General features: G+C 62.2%; 1 protein-coding gene across 2 annotated transcripts in view; it reads right to left on the reverse strand.

Moving 5' to 3' along the window:
- The window catches only part of RALGDS (ral guanine nucleotide dissociation stimulator), a 75,495-nt gene extending 53,886 nt beyond the window's left edge, over positions 1–21,609 (reverse strand). Inside the window, exon 1 of one of the 2 annotated variants that reach the window (XM_026094496.2) lies at positions 21,526–21,609. In XM_026094496.2, coding sequence (XP_025950281.2) covers positions 21,526–21,543 — 18 coding nt within the window. In that variant the 5' untranslated portion in view covers positions 21,544–21,609. Of the gene's footprint in view, positions 1–10,859; positions 11,521–21,525 lie in introns of those variants that run through there. The other variant, XM_026094493.2, reaches the window with a different exon arrangement.
- Between the last annotated feature and the right edge of the window lie 437 nt (positions 21,610–22,046).

Below are 22,046 nucleotides of genomic sequence, written 5' to 3' on the forward strand. Positions count from 1 at the left end.
TGGCACCATGTATTTTCCTGCTGCTGCAACAACGTGTCTTAACCGCGCGCAGAGGCGGGAACGGGACCACGAGGCAGCCAGATGTGCAGCGCCGCAGCACGGCCACGGCGAAGCAGCTGGCAGGAGGGACATGTTGCACAAGACTAAACCACGGCCAAAGCCCAGTTCAAGGGTGGAACCAACAGGGGCTGCAAGGCGCTAAGCTGCGATGCCAAGTTCCTCTGAAAAGCTACGTACTGCTGGTAGCAGGATAAAACAGATTTACACTCAGGAGGGTTTAACGCAGAGAGTTATTCAGTGCAGAAACAAGATGGAATAGATTTAGATATCAGATCCTGGCAATAAGTGAAGCAACAGTATGGAGCACAGCGCGTGTAACGTCAATACCACGAGTAAATAACTGAGGTTACTTAACACAATCCAGTTCCACAGGAATGATGCCCGATATGGGATACGGGAAAGGACGTCCCTGCGACGGCCCTGCATCTCCCGCAGCTGCACCAGCGTCAGGGCAAGCGCGCCTCAAACCCGGGCACGGCAGACAGGCAGGGCGAAAGCCACGGAGAAGCTGACCTGATCCAAAGTGCGGAGCGAAACCTGGTGCCAGGCTCTGGTGGACAGAAAAGGTGACATGATTCAAAGCGAGCGGCTGGGAGAGGAGAGCGTGGGCCCGGAGCGAGCGGCTCCCGTGCTGGTGGGGCGAGGGGAGCTCCAGCACGGGTGCACCGAGCGGCACGAGCCTCAGCACCCGCGCTGGCAGGCTCCTTCGCACCGACCCAGCGGGGTGGCCCCAGCCAAGCCATCGGGGCCCAGACTCGCCTCTGCCTGGGCTGAGACACAACGAGTGGATGTAAAAATATTCCCCTTTAGTAGCCTGAGCACATGCTTCCTACTGATGTCCAGCCCGGGAAAGCCAGGGAAGGAGCCTGGCAAGAGCAGGAAAGGGAAAGTGATGCCGTCCATCCCCCAGCTGAGCGCTACGCGGCTGAGACAAACAGCAACGCGGACGAAGAGTCAATAAGAATTGTCAAAGTCTTTTAATATTCCCAGGTATTGTTAGAGACTCAGACAAAGGATGTTTAAAAAAATTATTTCCCCCTTGGTAACGAGCACGTTAAAAGGTTTCCGCTCGGCATTGTTTTAGCGGGGGAAGTTGTTTCAGTGTCTCCCAGCGGCCAGCAACCCTCTTTTTGTGCCGTTTTTTGGCGCGGAGGAGCAGCGCTCCTCCAAACAATACTGTACTCTGGTGGCCGAGGGCCAGATTTCTCCGCCGGTTACAGCGGCACCAACGCCGGCAACCCCGCCGAGCGCCGCTGAGTCACCCCGCGCCGCCGCAGCACCGCCGACCTGCCCGATTTTTTACGAGTTCCATGATTTATGCTGTTTTTCCTTAAATTCCTGGCTCCAGGGATCACGTTGAGTGCCGAAGGATTTCAGTTTTCATTAAAATAAAAAGGTCACCCTGTGAGCACCGAAACTACTTACGCCTCGTTTCCGACGGCTCTGTGTCTCGAGGCGGCCTTTGGTGCCTAAAAATGTACGAACCGAGAATGAAAATGTTTTTGTGGTTAGAGCGTTTGTAAGCAGCATCTCCCACGTGGATTTTCTGGTGTCTAATAATACATGAACTCATGCTACAGATGTTTTGGGGCCTTTACAAGATTTTTTTTTCCCCCTCTGCTCAACCATCTAGTTGCATCACGTTTGCACCGACTCAGTTATTGGCGAGACCTCTGCCAAATTTGAGTGAAGCAGCCGGCGGGTTCAGAAGTCATTTGGGGAGAGAGGACGCAGATAGACGGATGCTATGACTGCATCAGCCTCGTTTCAGTAGGAAAGTGGGTTTTAAGAATTTCTTATCCCTCCTGTAATTGCAGGGAAAAGCTGGACACGGGGCCCCGAGCGGCGGCCGGAGGGCCGGCAGCAAGGAGGCGAGCCGAGGAGGCTGCTCGCTCAAGGCTGAGCCGGCATCGGCGGGATTTGCTCGGTGCCCGCAGGCAAACAGGGCGCCCTGGAAGTTCAGGCTTGCTGCATCTCCTAGACCGCGGCATGGGAACGGCGATGCTACCGGCTCAGCAGCCCCGAGACGCCTCCGGGACCTCGCGCCGCTGCAACAGCCATCTCCGTCTCGCCCGCCGGTGCTCCCCGGGCTGCGCTGGCTGGGCGCAGGCTCGGCGCTCCCAGCCCCGGGTCCCCTCCTGCTTCAGCTGCCGGCAGCTTCTGGCTTGCACCGAATTTCCCCGGCGGCGAGCAGAAGCGCGTAGTCCGTTGCAAGGACGTCGCTCAGCGTTTGCTCCGCCCTTGCTAAGACTGCAGCCAGCTGCTGCCGAGACCCTCGCACCGTTCAGCTCGCACGGCTCCCGATCAAGGGCCTCATCCTGCCAGCTGTCATCAAAAGCTAGCGGCATCTAGCCCCAAACTGCGGAGCGCTTTGGGCAGATGGTAACTGTCAACAAAACGGGATCAGGGATTCCCCGTTCCCAGGCTGCCAAAGAGAGCAGCGAAGATGTGAAGGCGCCCAGCTGAAGAGCGCTGCTGCGTCCCGAGCAGCGGCCAGAGAAGTAAGGAGCAGTGCAGCCGCCCAGGAGATGCTTGCAACAGTCTGCAAGTCAGATGACTCAAGAAAATCAACAAATAAGCCTTCGGACCCAAATAACCTCTGGGGTTCATAATTTCAAGACGTCATTTTAAGACGGAGGAAATTTCTTACCATAGAGTCACAGAGGAGCATCGGCTTGGGAGGTACCGCTAGCGACCATCACGTGCATTGAGGTAACACCTGAAACCTCAGCCGTGCACCACAGCACCACCACGGGCTGCCGTGCAAAGCAAGCGGCTCCTCTCTCCAGACCGCTCGCGTGACTCCACACACGACTCCAGGAGTTAAAAATGCAAAATACCACAAGTTCTGGCCGACCCAAGCCATCGGACCGCCTGTCCCTCGCATTACGGCATCGTCACATGACGAGCGCACTAGCTGTTGCTGCGCTGGACGGAGGGGTCTGGAGAGACATCCCTCGAGGGCTGAGATAGAGTCATTGCTTTCAGCAACGTTAATACTGAAAACATGCAATTAAAAACACTCCTGGTTAAAGTTAGAGAGACAGCAACAGTGAGCCGGATCCTGCCGTTCTCTGCTGCTTGGGCCGCAGCATTTTACCACCTCACACTGAAATCAAAGAGATTATTTGCATCAAAACAGCACTGCTTAAAGCTAGCGCGGAGGCCAAATCAAGCTGTTGGAGGACAGGGCTCCTGGCAGGATAGTTCCTTAGTGTTATTTAAAGCCTCCATGCCCAAAGTCAGCCTTATACCGGGGGACACTAACACGCCGCGAGAGCAAAGGGACCTCACCAGGACGGCACGTTGATTGGGAGAGGAGCTAAGAGCAGCACGAAGCCTCCTCTATCCCCCAGCGCGTTTGCTGCTGGCATACTACTCCTTATCAAGGGGCCGTATCCACGCCAGCCTCGTCCCTGGGCCAGCGCGGTGCAGGATGCAACGCGGTAAGCTGCAAAACGGGGACGGCAGCCGATGCAGGTGGGCAGCGCGCAGCCCCGTCCCATGCGGACCTTGCCACCCACCCGGGCCGCGGCAGCGTGCCCAGGCAGCCCAGAGCCCGCACGGCGCGTCCCCCGCGACAGCTGGTCTCCCCAAGCGCCGCTCCGAGCCCTGATGCAAAGCGACAGATGACGGGGAATCGTATCGACAGGCCCTTATCGAATCCAACCCTCGGCGGCAGCTGCCCCGCTGCCAGCGTCCCGAGCCGGCTGCCCTTATCCAGGCGGAAAGGGAGCTGACGACTCCCGGGGACCTGCCAGGACGTCCTCCAGGCACGTCCTACGTGTCCTCCTCTGCTCCCAGAGCACTCCGCTGGGATGGACGGCCCCGCGGTGACACCCGAACGAAGAACGGGAGCCGAGAGCCAGGCGGGAGGAGGCAGGGAGCGGAGAGCAGACGGCACCGCTGCACTCGGGAACGGGATGGGCGAGAGGTAGCTCCGGCCTCTCCGTAGAAGACGCGTGGCCCGCGGAGCAAAAGCCGCAGGACACCAGCTCCTAGGTTACCCTCAGGTTTGAGACCCGGAGAAGCGCGTGCTAGATGATGGGGAGGAGGAAAGGCAAAGCGACAGAGGAGAGCTCTAGGACATAACCTTGAGCACCAACTCACGTCCTTCACTAGAGTCAGGGGGTGATGCCCCCAAAGCCCACGGCTTTGCCTTGATTTACCCCAGCAGAAGACCTGGCACATGGTATTTTACCCAATTCTCTTTGTAATCTCTGGTCTGCAGCTAGTGCTAACAAGCGTGACTTCTTACAACGGGCCTGGCTGTAAAGATTGAAAGCAAAAGCAGATCAATCAAACAATTACTGGAAACGTCAGCTCCTTCCCCATTTGCAGTACAGGGAGAATTAGCGTGGCTCTAATTGCTCCCATCACTCCTTCCCAGCAGCAGCAAGAGCCGCTCGGTTGCTTCCCGCTCCGGCCGCCAGCACGAGCCGGCGGGCACGGAGACCCCGGCGCCGGGAAGGGCCGAGAGCAGCACGCGCGGACACAAAGGCAAAGCCTCCGGATGCTTTAGCACTGGCGAAGCGAAGGCAGCAGCTATCTGCCATCGTAACCCTTTCCTCCACCACTTGATCCCAGGATAAATGCTCGATTTTGAGGCAAACTCCATGCCGTTTCTCTGCTCCCCCACCCCGTTCCCCGGGGCTAACGAAACGCCTCCTGCACGGGGAGCCTTTACAGCGCTCCCGGATTTACACCTTGGGGACGAGAGAAGAACCCAATCTGGGTGGCTTTTCCCATAGTTTCTAGCCGTCTCTGAAGACACCGAGCGATGATTCACCCGAGGAGGGGGGAGAGGATCTGGCCAGGGTACGGATAGAGGGATCTGTTGTTTTTGACTGTAGCCGCGGCCAGGAAACAGTCCCGGCTCTAGTTTGCAGCTCCTCCCTCTCGATAACATCTACCGCGCACAGGCGGTGGAAAAGCAGCAGCCTTTGACATAAACACGACAGAGCCTTTGATTCACCGCGGGGCCGTTCGCAGCTATCGGTTCGCCCGAACGCTCGGCGCAGGTTTAACCGATGCCAGACGCAAGCACCGACTCCCCTGCCCTGCTCGGCCCCTCGGTTAACCTGCTCCTGCCCCGGGCACCGGCAAGAGCTGGAGTCTCTCCACCCTTTCCAGGGCTAAGCCGCCGGCACGTTTTCACCAACAGCCTGGCAAAGCCCACCCACCTACGGCCTCGCTTGGTCATTGCCAGCCCAAACGCGCCTGCCGCGGCCGCGCTGCAGGAAGGAGGCGAGCGTGTTCACCGGGAGAGCACTTCGGATGCACGACTTCACGCCGGACCGGGAAGGCGCGTTCCCACCCCGCTTCGGAAGGTCGCTCCCCAGCTGCACCTCCACCGGCCCCCGACGTGCAAGCGCCAGCCCGGAGCTGCCGCCTCCCGCGCCGGGCACGGGAGCCCCGGCCCCCCGCTGCACCGCGAGGCTATAAATAGGGCGGCTGCTGCCCCCGGCGAGGCCGCGCTCACCGAGGACCGGATCGGGTTCCTCCCGTGGGGAACGCGTGCCGGCGGGACGAGCTCAGCGCCTGGCTCCGCGGCCCGCTGCCTAAGCCGTCTCCAGCGGGTTTCCTCACCTCCCTCGACGCCTGGGAAACAGCGGCGTTCCCACCTGGACCTGCGAGCATTAATTAGCCGACATTTGCACGTCACTCTGAGCTGATGCTACAGACAGCAGCAGCTAAGCTGGAAATCGGTAGCTCGTTACCGCTGATGTGGAAGTTTTCCTCCTCTGCGCCAGAGGACAACGTTAAACTCGAGGTGGCTGGGTTGCAGTCAGCTGAGACACCTAAAGCTCAGCTGGACGAGAATCCCGAATACGGCGGGGAACAACCCCGCGCTACGGTCAACCTGGGAACTAATCGCTTGTTCCCATCTCCAGCTCCTCTGAGCCTGGCGCTAAGGTCAAACTCAGCTTTTATCTTCTCCTATATTCTAGTGCACTGGGAAAAAAAATAGTATTAGAGGAATAAATTAGCATGCGAAATGTAATTTAGCTAATTAGCCCACTGGAGTGGAAAATGTTTGCTAACCACTTTGAAGTCAAACCTACTGCACACATGAGGACGTCACAGAGGAGGAACCAAGGAGGGAGAGGCCACCCGGACCATCTCCGAACGGCGACGAGGGCCTGAGCCAGGGCTCGGTCAGTGCTCTGCCTCCTTTCCCCCACCTGACAACGTCTGTTTTCTTCTTGCTCTTCTCCAGAGCTGCATTAAGTGTCACCTGGATGCTGCTGTGCTGGAGGAGACCAAAGGCGATGCCACACCACCCTCTCGATCGCCATTTCCCCGGCGCGGGAAAGGGGTATTGCACAGCAGCTCGCTCTGCGACGCAGGGCTGGGCTGGCCGCGTGGCATCATCCAGGGACGCTCGGTGACACGCGGCAGCCCGGACTGTCCTGGCAGGCAGGAGGGACACGTGCAGGGTTGCAGCAGTGCCCCGGCACAGCGAGACGCACTGCATGGTCCCTCTCGGCCCTGCGGCTCCGGCTCCCCCGGAGCGGATATTGCCAATTAAGCTGACAAAACACCACACCATAAAGCTCCATCATATTAGGGAACTGCCCGAGATGCCACAAAAAGCCGTTATGTCACTTGCAACAGTCCATTCATTGATTTCCCCATCTCCCAGATATAGAAACTGTTGCTCTTTTATTAGCAAAGCTTCGGAAATCCCTACCCATAATAGCAGGAGAGGCACTCTGGGAAATTTTGCAATTGCTCTGGCTGCATTATGAAACGGAGGGACTGACGGCACCAACGAGAGCCAGCAGGGAAGGCAGAAACGAGACTTTCCTCTGCCCGACGTGTACCGCCACGCAGGGCGGCCCGGGTTCACATCCCGGCCAACTGCCCCATGAACACTGCAGCAAAGTTTTTCCGTCACCTTCAACAGGTTACTGTTGTAACGGGTTGTAAAATGCTCCCAAAACGGGTCCCGCTCCACCCCAGGATGAAGCAGTTTGCAAATGTTCATGAAAACCAAGAGTAACGACAACCCGAAGGAGCGGCTGTCCCGGGGGAAGGGGGTGAGCCTGGATCTGCGTCCCAGCGGAGCATCCCGGTCCTCGCTTCGTCTGCCTCCCTGGCTCTCCCTGCGAGGCCAATCGCCAGGGTCCCCACCTGAAGGGAGGCCGGGGGGGGCACGAGGAGGGACCATTTTGGAAGCAAGGCCTTCCCACAGCTGTGACCCAGGTAGCGATGGAGCCTGATGGGTGGGATCCTCCAGAAGAGCTCGGCTGCAGTTATTTCTGCCCCATGCCTTCAAACACGGGGCAAGCCCACCGCCTTTCCCTCCGGGTGCCCCGCGGGGTGTCGGCGAGGGTAAAGGCACGACGGCAACCCCGGCTGCACCGGGCTCATCGCAGGAGCATGGAGAGCGACCAGACGCTCCTCTGGCCACATCAAGCAAGCTGCTAGTTGCAGCGGGAGGCACAGCAGCTCCCACAGCTTTCACGCCGTCCCCTTGATCCCCGGCCACGTCCCCGTCCCCATCTGCACCCACGTTCTCCCATGTCGACCCCGCAGCCGTTCCCGTGCCTTTCGGTCACGTCCAGCTCTCCACCACGTCTCCCTCTGCAACTCTGCCCTTTTACCACGGCAGGAGCCTGCACGGCAGCTTCCCAAGGGAGATGGAAAATACTCGTCTGACTTCCTACCCACAAAAACAAACAGGGTCCGGATTACAGGAATGTTTCCGACCGCTCGGGAGAGGCAGCTGGCTCCCACGTGTGACACGGCCCAGCAGCACGCAACGCGGTGCTCCTGCGGTGACGGCGCGCAGGGAGAGGCGGCAGGGAGGACTCGGCGCTGGGGCCGCGGGACGCTTAGCAGAGCGGGCAGGGAGCGAGCAAGCCGGGCTGCCGAGCTTGGCTGAGCTGCCCCGAGCTTCTCAAGGAGTAGCGAGAGGATTCGCAGCCAGGAACCTGCCCTCCTTGCTGTGACAGCGGCCGCGCTGGGAAACCCGGGCTCCCTCTCCGTGCGGGTGATCCGTCCTAGCCCTGCAGAGCACCTCGTCTCGCTTGCGACAGGTCGGCCCCGACTCCAGCGCTTACTAGCTCTTCCCCTGCTTGGGGCAATTTCTGGCCTCGGGAAATGGAGACCCTCCGCTCTCAGCGGAGCTTCCCTGGGGCACCAGCACCCAGCAGTCCCCGTGCACAGGGTCCTGCGCCCTTCCCACCCTGCTCGTGCCACCGCCACGGAAACAGGCAGCTCCTGAGCCTGAGCCTCCCCAGTTCCGGAGGGGGAAGCGCCAGCACCTCCTTCCACCCGGATCGAGGTCACGTCTGGGCAAAAGCGGCACCTTGGAGATCGGAAGGAGCCCGTGTGCACGCAGGCAAGGGGACGAGCTCTCCCCCGCAGGCAGAGAACTCTTTCAGCGCTCAAAGCGGAGTTTCCCCATTGCTCCGCGGAGAGCAGCACGGCTCCGGACTTCCCCGCTGGAGTTTCCCCGCGGCATGCGCTCTGCCAGGGGCGGGAGGCGGCAGCTCGGCTCCGCGGGGGCGCGAGCCACTGCTCCCCCCGCTTTCCGGGAGGCACCGGGCGCTTCCTGGCCCCGCCGAGCAGACGGCTGCGGTCGGGCGCTCGCCGAGACGCAGGGCACGGCGGGCTCTAACGCGCCGATGCCGACCCGCACTGCACGAGGAGGCACCGGCTGCTCCCGGCGGATGCTCACCCGGCCTGAAAACCGGGATGCTGGAAGGAAGCCTGCACGCACAGCCTCATCTCACGGTCGCTCGAGTTTCCATAGGAAAACGCTAACCCTTTCCATCCTGTACTAAGGAACAAACGCCCCAGCAATGACACGAGGGCCGGGCCGGGGACATCCTGCCACCGGGACGCCCCAGCATGCCGGACTGCTGACCGATGCCTCCCGGCGAGGCAGCGCCTGGCGCCTGCTGGGACCCAGCAGCTCCTGAGGGGAGCATAAAAAGAAAAAAAAAACCCAAACCAACCTATAATACAGCACACAACCCCCCCAAAATGAGTTTTCCTTTCTGCAACAAAACCAGCAGCAAGGTTAGCAAGCGGAGGTCGTTTCCATTGCCTCCGCCGCCCAGCCCAGGTGCCCACCTCGGGCTCTGCTCTCCCACCGCTCGCCCGGCACGGGGAAGCCTCTACCTGCGCCAGGCAAACCCCGAGGTTCCCCTTGGTACCACGCCAGGAGCCGCAGGGAAATCCAGCACCAGATTTCGCTGCCCAGGAACGGACACCGCGCATAGGAGCTCTGAGAAATCTGCTTAAATCAAGGTAAAGGAGAGCAAAGCAGCCACCCACGCTCGGGGCAGGGCCTCAGGAGCCGGGAAGCTCCCAGCTCTCCTAGCAAGGTGCTGGACAGCAACATCCCAAAAGGAATAGCAAAGGAGAGGGACAGGATAATTGGCTTTGGGGGCTAATCTGGCAACGCAGCTTGGGGGGGAGGGAAGAGGCTCCACGTCCCCTATATGCAGAACTGAGATAGCCTCCTATAGCCGTAACGCCCCGTCCTCCAGCCGCTATTCACCTGCCTCATCCCACATTGCAGCTCCCCTGGCCCCGCTCGTCAGGGTCTCTCCCAGCCCCAGTGCACCCAGCAGGCTCGGGCACCCCGGCAGCGCGGCCGTGCAGCCGGGAGCAGGTCCCAGCCGAGCCCGGCAGGGTTGCTAAACATAGGAGATTCCCGGCAAGTGGCTGTTCCCTGCGGAGATGCTCGCCAGCCTGCTGAGCCAGGCTCAGGCTCGCCGCCCGCCGGGATCCGACACACCCCCTGCACGAAATCCTCTCCTCCAAGGGAAACAAGCTCGCTTCAGTTTTGTCATTTCAGCTCTTTAAATGCATAGATAACATATAAGAGAAGGTAACATTAAGCATGATATAGTAATTGCTCACCATCAAGAAAATTCAGATTTAAGGCCCCTGCAGTGACCGTACAAGCACTGAACACACACAGCAAGAACGTGAGCTTTCCCAGTTCTGAAATCAAAGGAAGTTTTGCCTCAAATTGCAACAGACCCTGGATCACGCCCAAGCTCCTGGCGCAGCAGCGGCGCTCATCGCTCGGCCCGGGTACCACCCGCAAACCTCTGGAAAGCAGTGCCCCTGTTTCAGGGTGCTCAGGAGCTTTATTGCACGGTCCCTTCTTGCAGGGTCAGGTTTGTGGTGTATTTCTGCGAGCGCAGAGTTAAGGTCACAGCAGGAACCTGCACCGGGGTGTCCCTTGCCCGAGCGCATCTCCGAATCTCCGCCCTGGTGCTGCCTCCAACGAGAATTTTTGCTTCACGGGCCAAATCCGGTGCTGTTGCAGCTGCAGCACAGCAGCAGAGTGGCAGGGAGCGGGGCCCAAGCGCAGGCCAAGCAGCGAGAGCTGGCGAGACGGCGGCAAGGTGGGCGTGGGTGCGGAGCTCAGCCTTGCAGCTGAATCTGCCCCTGGACCTGTCACACCCGTCACCACCCCAGGACGGAGGGACACCACGCGCACACGCAGCGAACGCTCCCTTTTGCACCGAGCGACACCACCAGCCTCTGAGCACCTAGGAACGCTTCCCCTCCCTCCCAAACTCCTCCTTTCATTCTGCTGCTCTGGATTTTGCAAGTGCAAGACGCAGTCTGCCTCAAAATGCACCGCTTGGGAGAGGAAACCGTCACATCTGGAGGCGGCGCCAGCTCGCGGCACCTTCAACTTTGCCAGAACTTCACCACCCCCAGCATGGCGCTGGGGTGGGGTCGCGGCACCTCTCTGCCCCTCGCGCACCCGCCCCGGCCCCCACCCCGAGAAGCGGCTGGCGGCTCGCTCGCCTCCCACTTACGTCGTCATCCTGCACGCTCAGGGGGATATCCAGCATGCACATCTGCACGGGCTGCACCAGAGCCTTCTGCACGTTGAACAAAGGTTTCGCCTCCATCTTCCCGGGCATGGAGGGGCTGCTCATCCTCCCGCTCGCCGCCGCTCCTCTCCCGGGAGGAGGTCCAGCCCCGGCGGCCAAGCAGATTGGAGAGCTCTCGCTGCTCAGTTTTGTCGGCACATCTTGCCAGCAGCTGCTGCCTCTGCTGCTCCGAGACGTCTTATTTCCTCCCTTGCAAATCAGAGGGCGGCAAGGAGCTGCACCAAGAGGCTGCGTGCGCGCGTGTGTGAGCAAGCGCGTGCCTGTGTGTGTAGCTGGCAGCGCTCTCGAGGTCGGCGAAACAGCCCTTTGCAAGCGTGCCACGGCACGCCGCCTTCCCCCGGCCTCTCCTCCCTTCTCCCCGGGCGATCGCGGGGGCTGGCTCCGGCTGCCGCTCCGCACCGGCGCGGGGCTTCAGCCTCATCGACATGCACGGCACTCGCGAGCCCCGCGCATTGTCTCGGAGACACAACAGGTCCTGCCGGCTGTTGATTTCTGATTACGATCAAACCGTGTCTGCAGCAGCTACCGCGTTTCCCTCCGGCTGTTGTGGCAGGCAGACGAGCAGAGCTGGAAGGATGACGGGGTGCGTGTGCGCGCGAGACGGAGCAGGAACGCTCTCAGCCGGAGCCTCCCCTTTTCTCCCCTTCCCTCCTTCCAGCCCTGCTTTGCGTTGTTACGGCAGTTTCAGGCAAACGCCTTCCTACGCTCCACGGACCACAGCAAGGCTTGAATAATTCACATCCCGCGAGCGCCGGGGAACCGTGCGGCTCTGGAAGAGCAGCGTGACAGTAAACGTGAATATTGGTGAATATTTTGCTCACAGGTCAATTCTGCACGGGAAGCTTTACCCAGGTGAGGTAGGTGCCGGCTGCCGTTTCAGCCACAGAGCCTGCTACGGGGATGAAACGGAGCTTTCCAAGGGGAGCGTGGTGCAAAAAGGGGGGATTTTGCCACGAGGAGCGTCTTTCGGCAGGATTTGCACCAACAGTAGCAGAAGGGAGAGGGTCGACGCGGAGCAACGCATAGGCATCGCCTGCACACATGCCCCGCACAGAGGTTACTGTCCTTGCAAGGAAGAGCACATCCCTCATCCACAGCGTGCAGAGGCCGGGCTGGGGGAGCCCCGCGTCTCCAAGAAGCTCCCCAGCTCCCCGCCGACCTCAGCACCTGGCCCGGCAGCAGGAGCATCTTCTCCAGGACCGCAAGGCCGCTCCGTGCCAGCGGCCGGGGCCAAGTCCGCGGGCCATTTCTCACCTCACTGGCTGCAGTGACCAGGTTGCCATAACGGGGGGGAAACATCTCCAATCGCTCTCTGCAGAGGAGCATCCTGGCAGGGGACACCAGGGCCAACAAAGCACCCAGAGACATGACGTTAAACACCAGCTGCCAGGCAGCAAAAAGCCTCCCTGGCCCTCAAAACCTGGAGCTTGTGCCCTGGCAACAGCCCCTCTCGCCGGGCCCAGCGGAGCCGGGGGGACGGAAGCGGGGGGCACCCGAGCTGCTCTGCCGGACGGTGGGTCCTGCCGCAGCAGTCCCGTGGGGACACGGACAGGGCTCCTGGCAGCTGCTCGGGGCATTTTTGGGGGGTCTCCAATGCCACAGCAGTGGGTGCCACTTTGGGGCTGTCCCAAGCCGCGGGCACAGAACAAGGTCTGCAGCGAGGTCTGGGGCGGCGCAGCCCTGCAGCGGGCACGTTCGCGTCCCGGCTTTTCCAAACACATCCAGCTGTGGCCCGGCTGGTGGCACGCATGGGTTTCGGCTGCGGTGCCGGAGGAGCCCGGCAGAGCCGAGCGCACGCACACGTGTACGCATGCATACACCCACCATGCCACTTGCAATCGGAGCTCTGCACCTTCCCAAAACGCTCAGGTCTGGGCCCAGGACCACAGCGGAGCCCAGCCCGCCGCCTCCAGCCGTTTGCAGGAGAAGGGCGAGGGCAGGAGCGCTGCCGCCTCCGCGCTGCGGGAGCTGGAGCCAACGGACAAGCCGGGACCGAGACCGGGCAGGGGCAAACCAACCATAAATAGATTTTTAACTGGAAACTGGACAAAAGTTTCCGCCACCAGAGGAGAAAAGGCAAGGAGCTGCCATCACGGGAAGGCGCAACGGCACGCGGGCGCTCGCCCCTGGGCCGCCTCCCAGCTCCCGCCCGGCAGCGTTTCGGGAAGCGCCAGGCCTTTCCGTGCCAGCGGGAGAGAGCCACAGCACGGGAAACCCCTGGCACGGGCTCATTGCCCCATGGCACACATTGCACTCCGGTGACTCGGAACGATCCCCGTTCCCGCGGACGACGGTGCCACGTTTCACACCGCCGTCACCGGCTGCTCCCAGCGCGGGCAGGACCCCGAGCTGCGGTTCCAGGAAAGGTGACTCCAACCCGAGCTCGAGCCCCGGCTCCAGGACACTCGACCTTCCCACGGCGGCACGCCAGCAGAGCACGCCTCTCCGGTAACAGCTTCCCAGTAACAAGCTGGGCTTTGCCAGCCCCGCGTTGCACCTCCCGATGAGCAAGCGCCTGGGTGAGCGATTGCACCAACCCCAGGAGAAGGGCACAGATGTCTTTGAGGACTGCGGTTCTCAGGAACCCACTCATTAACCTGCCCAGGTGCCGATCTTTCCCATGGGAACAGAAGTCTTGGCACAGGAGGTGGGGAAGTCTTCTGTGGAAGTCCCGTCTGCCTGGCTCTGCTGGTCTCCCTGGACCCCGTGGTCGCCGCAAGGGAGGGACAGCAGAGGTTGCTACATGCTTTTGGCACGGGCCCAGAGCCCAGTGACCTCCCACCACAAAGATGCCAGAGAGATAACGCTTCTGGAAGAGTCACAAACCATGCAGGAAGACCGCAAAGGAAAGCAAAACTTCCAAGTGCAAAGCCCCAGGAGAGGCCAGCGCCGACAGGAGCAGAGGAACCGCCAGCATCAACGGGCTGGACGAAGGCACGGCCGCTCTGGAGAACCAGCCCAAACCAACAGCCACAGGACGCTGCGGACGGAGGGCTGATGGGATGCAGAGGTGTGCTGTGCATGGAAGGCTGAAGCCAACCACCCAGATGCTGTCGGCGTTCACATCGCCCCAGGGCTGGTGTGAAACCTTCCCAGCTCCTCCTCACCAGGAGCCAACTCACACATCCACTCCCAGACCTCTGCGCAAGCCACTGGGAAACACAGCAGTCCCTCAACAAGAACCTGCAAGGTGGCTTTGAAGAATTTCCTGTCCGAGGATTTTCAGCGGCTGCGGGAAGCAAAGACTCCCCCAGCATCAAACCAGCCTCCAGGCAGGGCGATGCCGCACGCGCTTCTGGACAGCGGCCTCGTCCCACCACCTCCCCCGGCTGCCACGAGCGGCAACCGCGTGCCATGACCCGGGATCCTCCGGCAGCAGCAAGGCCTCCTAAATGCACCACCGTAAAGGTAACAGAAAAGCCACTGCCATAAGCAAGGGACGGGCGTGCTGCCAGAGCCCCAGGGCAGCACGCGGCAGCCCCCGAGCCCGGGATGCCCTGCACGGCCTGGGGCGGAGGAGAAACCTCCCCTTGGAGTCACCTTGCCCCAGCTGCCACTTCTGGCAGGGAGGGAAACCCCCGAGCCGCCACTGATGCTTCCCCACTTCGTTTTGCAGGGGAGCTTTATTGTTTCCTGCAGATCCAGCTGAGCCGATAAAGCCCATCAGGAGACCTCGCTGCTTAGCAACCACGACTGGGAAAACTGTTTTCCAGTAACAGCCTCGGCGGGAACAGAGCAACTGCAGGGCAGAGAAACCGCGATCCCTGTGCCGGATGCAGCCCACTCCCAGCTGCTCGACTGCTGCCCGAGGGAGGGAGAGACAGACCGACGGCGGGACCGGGACGTGCAACCGGTCCTTAAGGCCTGAACAGCCTTTGCTACCCTGCAAGCACGTTGTTCCAGGCACACAGCGATGGACCGCAACTGAATCTTGCGTCAAGCGACTTGCTCACGGGGGCCGAACCCCACCCGAGTCAGGCCGACTCCAGCGCTTGACGAAATCCAGCATCAAAGGCTCCCATGAAATTAAAGAAGTCCCACAGCAAAAGACAATGGTGTGTTTGTTTTGCAAAGGAAACTGCAACGCTAGGTATTGTCTGCGAGCCCAAACACGGCCGCATCCTGCGCCTGCACGGGAACGCCACGCTCGAGAGAAACAACGCAAAAACCGACTGGTTTATTTTCACTGTGCAAAGCTGACAGAAAGGCAAGGAGGAAACGAAGCAGCACGAGGAGCAAAAGGCAAATGGAAAATCCCTACAGTTCTTCCCCTTTGATACTCGCCAGTACCAGAAAGAGGAAACCTGCTTTAGAAAACACAGAAGTCCCAACCTGACAGCATCCCGCTGAAGAAATGCGGCATTTACAGAAAGCCTACGGGGCAGATTGAGAAAGGCACACAGAGGCCTATGTGGATGCCCAGCGGGACCCACAAAGGAACATAAGCAAGCAGGAGGCCTATTTCTCAGTGAAAATCAAAGGCAGTTTGGTATCTAGCTCAAAGGTGCTTCTGTATATCCCATTCGACATCCATTTGTCTCGCCCCAAATGAGTTATGAGAACAAATCCCATTGATTTTTAATGCCTACGTAACCAGGGAACGCTTCTGAAAGTCCTTATTGAGGCACATCAGCTCCAAAGCTCCGGGCATTTCTGCAGCTTCCCGCTGCAGAGCGGCAAGCCACGAAAGCTCACCTTCGGTGAGGACTGCCTTCAAAGCAAACGTGCTTTATTTGCAAAAGCTGCCACCTTCCCCCAGAGTCACGCTCCGGGTAACACCCGCTGCCGCGCTGCTCTCGTGCCGCGGGAAGCCCGCCCAGCGGTCAGCACCCCGCGCCGAGCACGGCCCCGGGCTCCCTCGAATAGCTACGTGGGCAAAACTAATCCGCAGCCGAGCCCTCCCGAAGCACGAGATGGCCTTTTAAATAGGTGCAGAGCAACAATTATCAACACCGAGTGAAAGCTAACGAGCATTAATAGGGGAAACCAATTAGTTTTCTTGGGATTCCTGCACACGTTGCAATCGCGGGGCCTGCCAGGAGCAAGGAGGAGACGTGGGTGGCTGCACACAAAAGCCAGGCTCAGTGGAAGCAGGAGAGATGGTGTGCCTATAAACAAGGTGCAGCACCCTTAGGTCCGGCCCATGCAGCGCTGGCCCCAGCGTGTCCAGCAGCCCCTCTCGTTTCGACGGGCGACGGCGCGGTGCCACCCCCCCTCCGGCCCTCCCCAGCCCTCTCCGTGCCCAGCACAGTCATCTAGCGCCCGCACGCTGCAAATGGGATGAAACTCGGCCCCGGAGGCCGCCCATTGATTTCCGTTGCCTAACGACAGGAAAGCTTTATAATCCTCTTAACTAAACACCCTTTCGAGCAGCCCTGGGAACAGCGCGAAGGGGAGTCGCACAAGCAGCGCAGGGCTACAGAGCCGCCCGGCCCGGCGCCCGGCTCCCGCGGGCTTGGGGATTTCCCGAAAGCGGGGAGGGGGACAGCTCTGCCGTGGCCCCCGCGTGCCGCGTCCGCCTGGGAAACACGGGCTCTGGCTGCACATCCCCGACCCCATCCGCACGGGAGCGAGGGGGCCTTGCATTGGTGCCCCCAGGTGCAAGTCTGCAGGGTTTGGCCCCTGAAATATGGGAAAACATCACTTAACCTCCCCCAAAACATCGCCGCCCTGCTCGTACTTATAGAAGTTTCCCATCAAAAGAGGCGCCGCTTTAGCCAAATATCTAAACATCTCATGGGAGCACATGAACTTCACCGCCACTTCCTAAGGAAAAAGGATATATTGCAAAGCATTTCCATTTGCAAGACACTTCGAGATCGTATCTGTCCGCCCGGTTGGCGATGACAGCCAACGGGGAAAACCTCTAGCTCGCACAGGATGTAAAAGCCCGTTTTTTCCACCAGCCCCCGGGGCCATGCGGCATTTCCACGCGAGGGGGGGACCCCGCTCGCGCCCCGACGCAGCCCTCGCACCAGCCTCCTGCTATTTCGCTGCCGCGGAGGACGGCGGAGCGGCGCCTGCCTCGTCACCATGGAAATGCCGAACGGGAGGTTTGGAAGCCTGCTGGGACTTTCAACCCCTGCCAAGCAAAACAGGGCCCTGCGCAACGACCCCGAGCGCTTGGCCGAGGAGGAGACTCGCGCTCCCACCCGCCGGCCGGGCACGAGGATGCGAACGAGGGGTTTCGCCTCTCCTGGGGGAAGCGGTGCCGCGTGCGAGGAAGCCCCCCGCTCTGCTGGGCTCAGCCTGCAGCTGCTCCCATCCGAGGCGATGCTGATGCATGCCTCGAGCTCCACCGCCTGCTGCCACGGCCGTGGGAATCCTCCTCCATCCCGCGCCGGGCCCGACCTCCGGCGCTCCCGCGGCCCCGTCCTGCCTCTTCGGAGAGGAGCCAGCGAGCAGCCGAGGGCCGGCTGTGTCCCCGCTCCCCGTGACGCCGGGCCGGCCCGCGGGGAGGGGGCTCCCGCTGCATCTGGGCAGCCCCCGGGCTGGGGCGTTCCCGCTCCCCCGGACTTTCCCGCGGCCATTCGCACCGGCAGCGGCTCCTTCCCGCGGGCCGTGCCACCGAGCAGGAAACAGTGGGAAACCCGCTGTGAGAGGGAGGCAAGAGCAGCAGGGCAGGAGGCTGCCCGGGATTTCAGAGGGCCCCGGGCTGCCTTGCAACGCGACCCGAGAGGCCGTGAATCCTCACGGCGGGGGAGTCCCGCGGTGCTCCCACGCCTCCGGGGAACAGCAGCGCTGTCCCGCGCGCCCGCAATCCGCCGACACGCCGCTTCCAGGCCGCCTTTGACGTCAGCTCGTCTCTGCAAACATTGTCTTTGACCCAGAGCCAAATCGTGCAATGCAGGGGAAAATCACTGAAGGAAGCAAAGATCCGGGACCCAGCGGGGAGCCCGCTCCGAGGGCGGCGAGGTGCCGAGGGCGCAGCCGCAGCCAGGGCCACCCGGGAGCCAAGAGGATCCCAGGAAGCCAATTCACCAAAAAAATGCAAATCCCCCGGGAAAGCAGATCGGTGAAATCCTGCCGGGTGTCACCAAGGCTGGACGCTGGGAGCTCGAGCAGGGAAATTGGCTGCCACGCGGATGCAGGTCAGGGGCAGCAGCAGGGACACGCTGCTGCCACCAACGTATTTAAACGCTGCTGCACCGGCAGCACCGACACGGCAGCCTGCAAAGCAGCAGAGGCGCCTCTCCGGGGACCCCGCAAGGCAGGGACGCGTTTGCCTGTTATTTACGGAGCTCCAGGAGGAGCTGGGGGATGGGGTCACCGGGGACAGCGGGAAGCAGCGCGAAAGGGAGCTCTGAATCGAGGCTTTCTTTCGGCAGCAGGGACGCAGCGGCTGACGCAGCCTCGCTGAGGCCTCGCCGCGGCTTCGGCATCGGACCTCCCGTCTCCCGGGACGGAGCCGCTTCGTGTCGGCCGTCACCGCCCGCCCCGGGAAGCCCGACGCAGCTCCTCCGAGCCGCGAACGCCGAGCTCGGCTGAGCGGACCGGCTCCAGCACCCAGCCCTGCCTGCGCCCGCCGTGCCCCTGCTCCCCTCGACACCCCTAACGAAGCCAAGAACGGAGCTGATAACTCATCGCGCAAACAACAGTGCCATCTGCTGCACAGCCCGCCCGTGCCGGGCACGGCCACGCCAGCCGGGCCGCGGCACAAGAGCCTCCGAAGACAGGGGTCCGCGCTGCAGACCAGGCTCAGGCCCCGGGCGGCAGGTCACCGCGGCCCCGGCGCAGGCAGCCGCCCCGTCCGTATCCTCCTGCTTCCCCGAGCCTCAGCCCCATCCCCTCCTGCCCGGGGCCGACCGCGCGCCTCGAGGCCTGAGGCAGCCCCGGCCGGCACAGAGCGATGCACGGAGGCAGCGGAGACCGTCGCGGAGGGGGAAAGCGAGCCCACGGCTCGCCCGGCCGCAGCCCTGGCGGCTCCCTGCAAGCCTGGGGTGGCCTCTGGTCTGCGCAGGAAAGCGAGTGACAGCAGGACGGGGGAGGACGGAGCCCGGAGAGCATCCCAGACCCCATTTAGCACAGCAATACGCACGGGAGTTTGAGGCAGAAGCAAGCCCACCTGGCAAAGCCAGGCAGAAACCCTCCGCACGCAGCGGGCAACAGGGAAAGGGCATCTTCCAGCCTCGCCAGGCAAGGGAGGCGAGGAGCAAACAGCCCCTAACACCCCACGGGCCTTGGCGAGCCAGGGGACACCATCACAAGTTATCCCTTTGGAAAAAAAATCCCAGATCCTGGTCACTAGGTACCGCACACTTCCACATACGCTTTGCCACGCTGATATCCCAGGGAAACTCGGGGCGGGGGGGTCTGCTGAGAGCCCAGCACCAGCCTAAGGGAGCTGGTTTCAGTTTCTCGTGCCTCCAGCCCCAGCCGGCCTCAGCAGCTGCGCGAAGCTGCCAATTAACCACCTCTGCTCTCTAACGACTGCAATTTGGCAGCAGGTGAAGCGGCTCCCCTGCACGCGCGGCGCGGGAAGCATGCCGGCAGCCTCCGCGAGTGTGTGTTGCTATAGCAATGGGAAAGGTGCCCGAAGCGTTACCCAGCTTGGATGGACAGCGCAGGTTGCTTTTAAGACGACCAGGCCGGATCAGGACCCCTGCTTCCCACGGTCCAACGGCCACGCGCTGTACACGGCACGGCGCAGTGGGAACGCCGCGGAGGACTAGCACAAACACGATCCCAAAGGCACCCAGGAAAAGCAGAGTCCGAAAAGCACCTCCTCCTTTTCCTCACCAGAGAGGCCTCGCAGAGCAAACCGACCCCGAGGGGGAGAAATCGCACCGAGCTGGCGGGTGTCGCATCGGCCATCAGGGTCACGCGGAGCGGAGATTTATTCCGGAGCCTGCAGCAGGCGCTGCGTCTGCAGAAGCGACCGCGTCGCGGCCGATGAGCCCGTCCGCACGCACACACATGCGCGAGCTCCAGACGGAGCAGCTGGACCGCGTCCCCCCGCCAGCTCCCTGCCGGACCCTGCCGCCGGTCGGACTCTCCCTCGCTGCGAGCGCTGCTCGCACCGCCGAGGGTTAACTTCGGACGCGGCTCCCTTCTCCGCCTCAGCTCAGACTGCAAGAGAGACACCGATATAACCCGGCTGCAGCCCTGCTCACCTGCACGCACAGCCGGCCCTGACACCCCTCGTGCAACAGCCGCCCCCTTCCCAAGCCGCCGCAGCCAGAGAGGGGACGGCTTTGCCACCGGCTCCAGGAGTCTTGTTTCGGGGTGAAGGCAGCGCCTGTGCCGGCTCACGTGCAGGTTTCAGCTTTAGAAGCACAACATCGGTCCAGCATTTACAGGAACCTTTTCTTTCACGTGTCACGACACCCTGAACAACACCTGCCGCACTCAGATCAGAGACGAAAAAAAAACCCTCCTTGTTTGCTCAGCTTATTGACTTTGCAGCACTCAGTTTTCCCAGTTGTTTGTGTGGGTCTTTCCCTTAGCAACCAAGGAGAGAAACATTTACGAGGCATGAAAAACATAGCTGTGCCATAAGAACTGGCAGGGAGCGGCTGCGGGTGCAGCTGGAAATTCCTCCTAACCGGGAGTCAGAGAAACAACTGGACTTCGATGCTTTGCACCCCTGGAGCACCCAAGTAGCTCGTCCTCTTCAAAGAGGACGTGCAAAGGGAGCCAGCACTGCTGACCCGCGATCCCCGCTGCAGCACTGCACGTAGCAAGTGCCCCTGCAAGCCTCAGTTTACCCGTGTGTAAAACGGGGGTAGCGTAACCGCGAACGGGGAAGGGAAGGCCAGAGCCGAGCCCTCGACACGCATCACCGCGCAGGAACGCAGCGTGCATCGCCTGGCGGAAGAGATGCAGATGGGATATCGAGCTCCTGGATGTCTTTTTCTAGACAACTTCACACCTGCGGCTTTCTCCATCTCCCGGTGCTCGGCCAGATTATCCTCCCCAGCGCACGAGCGGGGCAGCAGAGCGACCTTGCCCAAGGTGACGCCCCGATCCCCGGCAGGGCCAAGAGCCGGACCCCAGCGTTTCGGCTGCCAGCCCCCAAGTCTAAAGAGATGAGCCGCAGTGCAAAATGCACAGAAACTGGTGCTGGTGCCTCCCTCGACACTCACCCCCCCCCCAGCAGAGCTGATTTAGCTTTTGTTTACAAGCCCGGATCAAGGCAAACGGGGCCCAGACTAAACGGACCCGCGTGGTGTGGAAGGAGGCACTGGTACGCACATTTTCCAGTCCAAAAATAGATCCCGGCCCACTTCTCCATCGCAGCATCGGCCTTTCCCCTTATTTACCCCGGGGCCGGGGAGAGCCGGCGGCCGCACTTGCCCTGCACGGGGACCCCGGGGGCGGGCGGGGACCCCCCGCCTTCGCCTCGCCCGAAAGCGCCGGCGGGTCGGGTCGGGGCGCAGCGCTGCTGCCGCCCGGCTCCGCTCAACCCCGGCCGCGTAACCGCGTCGGCAGCGAGAGGGACCCCGCGCCCGGCGGCGGCCGCGCAGCCGGCTGCACCTGCCCCGAACCGCCCCGTTTTCACCCCAAACCCTTCGGCCCCGCTTCGGCAGCCCCCCCCCGCCCGGGCTCGGCCGGCAGGACCCGCCGCGGGGAGATGCGCGCAGCTCACCTGGGTGTCGATCATCATCGTGCCCCGCGCATAGCCGCCAAGGGCCGCTCCGGGGCTCCGCGGCGCCCGGCTCAGCGCGTCTCCGCGCTGCCCGGCGGCCCGGGGCGCGCCGCGCCGGCCATGGGGCCCCGCCGCCGCCGCCGCGCAGCGCAGCGCGGCCCGGGCTCTGCGCGCCCGGGAGAGCCGAGCGCGGGCGGCACCGCGCGCCCCCTCCGCCGGCCGCCGCCGCCGCCGCCACCGGGTAGGGCGGGGGCCGCACCCGGCTCCGCCCGGCCCCGCCGCGGAGCGGAGCGCGGAGCCGCGCGCGCAGGTGGGAGCGCAGCTGCTGCCGGGGCGCGCGCGGGTGGGCGCGGGGCTGCTCCGGGGGTGCGCACGCGGGCGGCTGCTCCGGGGTGCACGTCTACCCGGGGGTGCGCACCTGCCCCGGGGTGCTCATCTACCCCCTGGGGTTACACACCTGCCCCGGGGTGCTCATCTACCCCCGGGGGTGCACACCTGCCCCGGGGTGCTCATCTACCCCC

This window comes from Dromaius novaehollandiae, chromosome 20 (assembly GCF_036370855.1).
Source record: "Dromaius novaehollandiae isolate bDroNov1 chromosome 20, bDroNov1.hap1, whole genome shotgun sequence".
NCBI classification, from domain to species: domain Eukaryota; kingdom Metazoa; phylum Chordata; class Aves; order Casuariiformes; family Dromaiidae; genus Dromaius; species Dromaius novaehollandiae.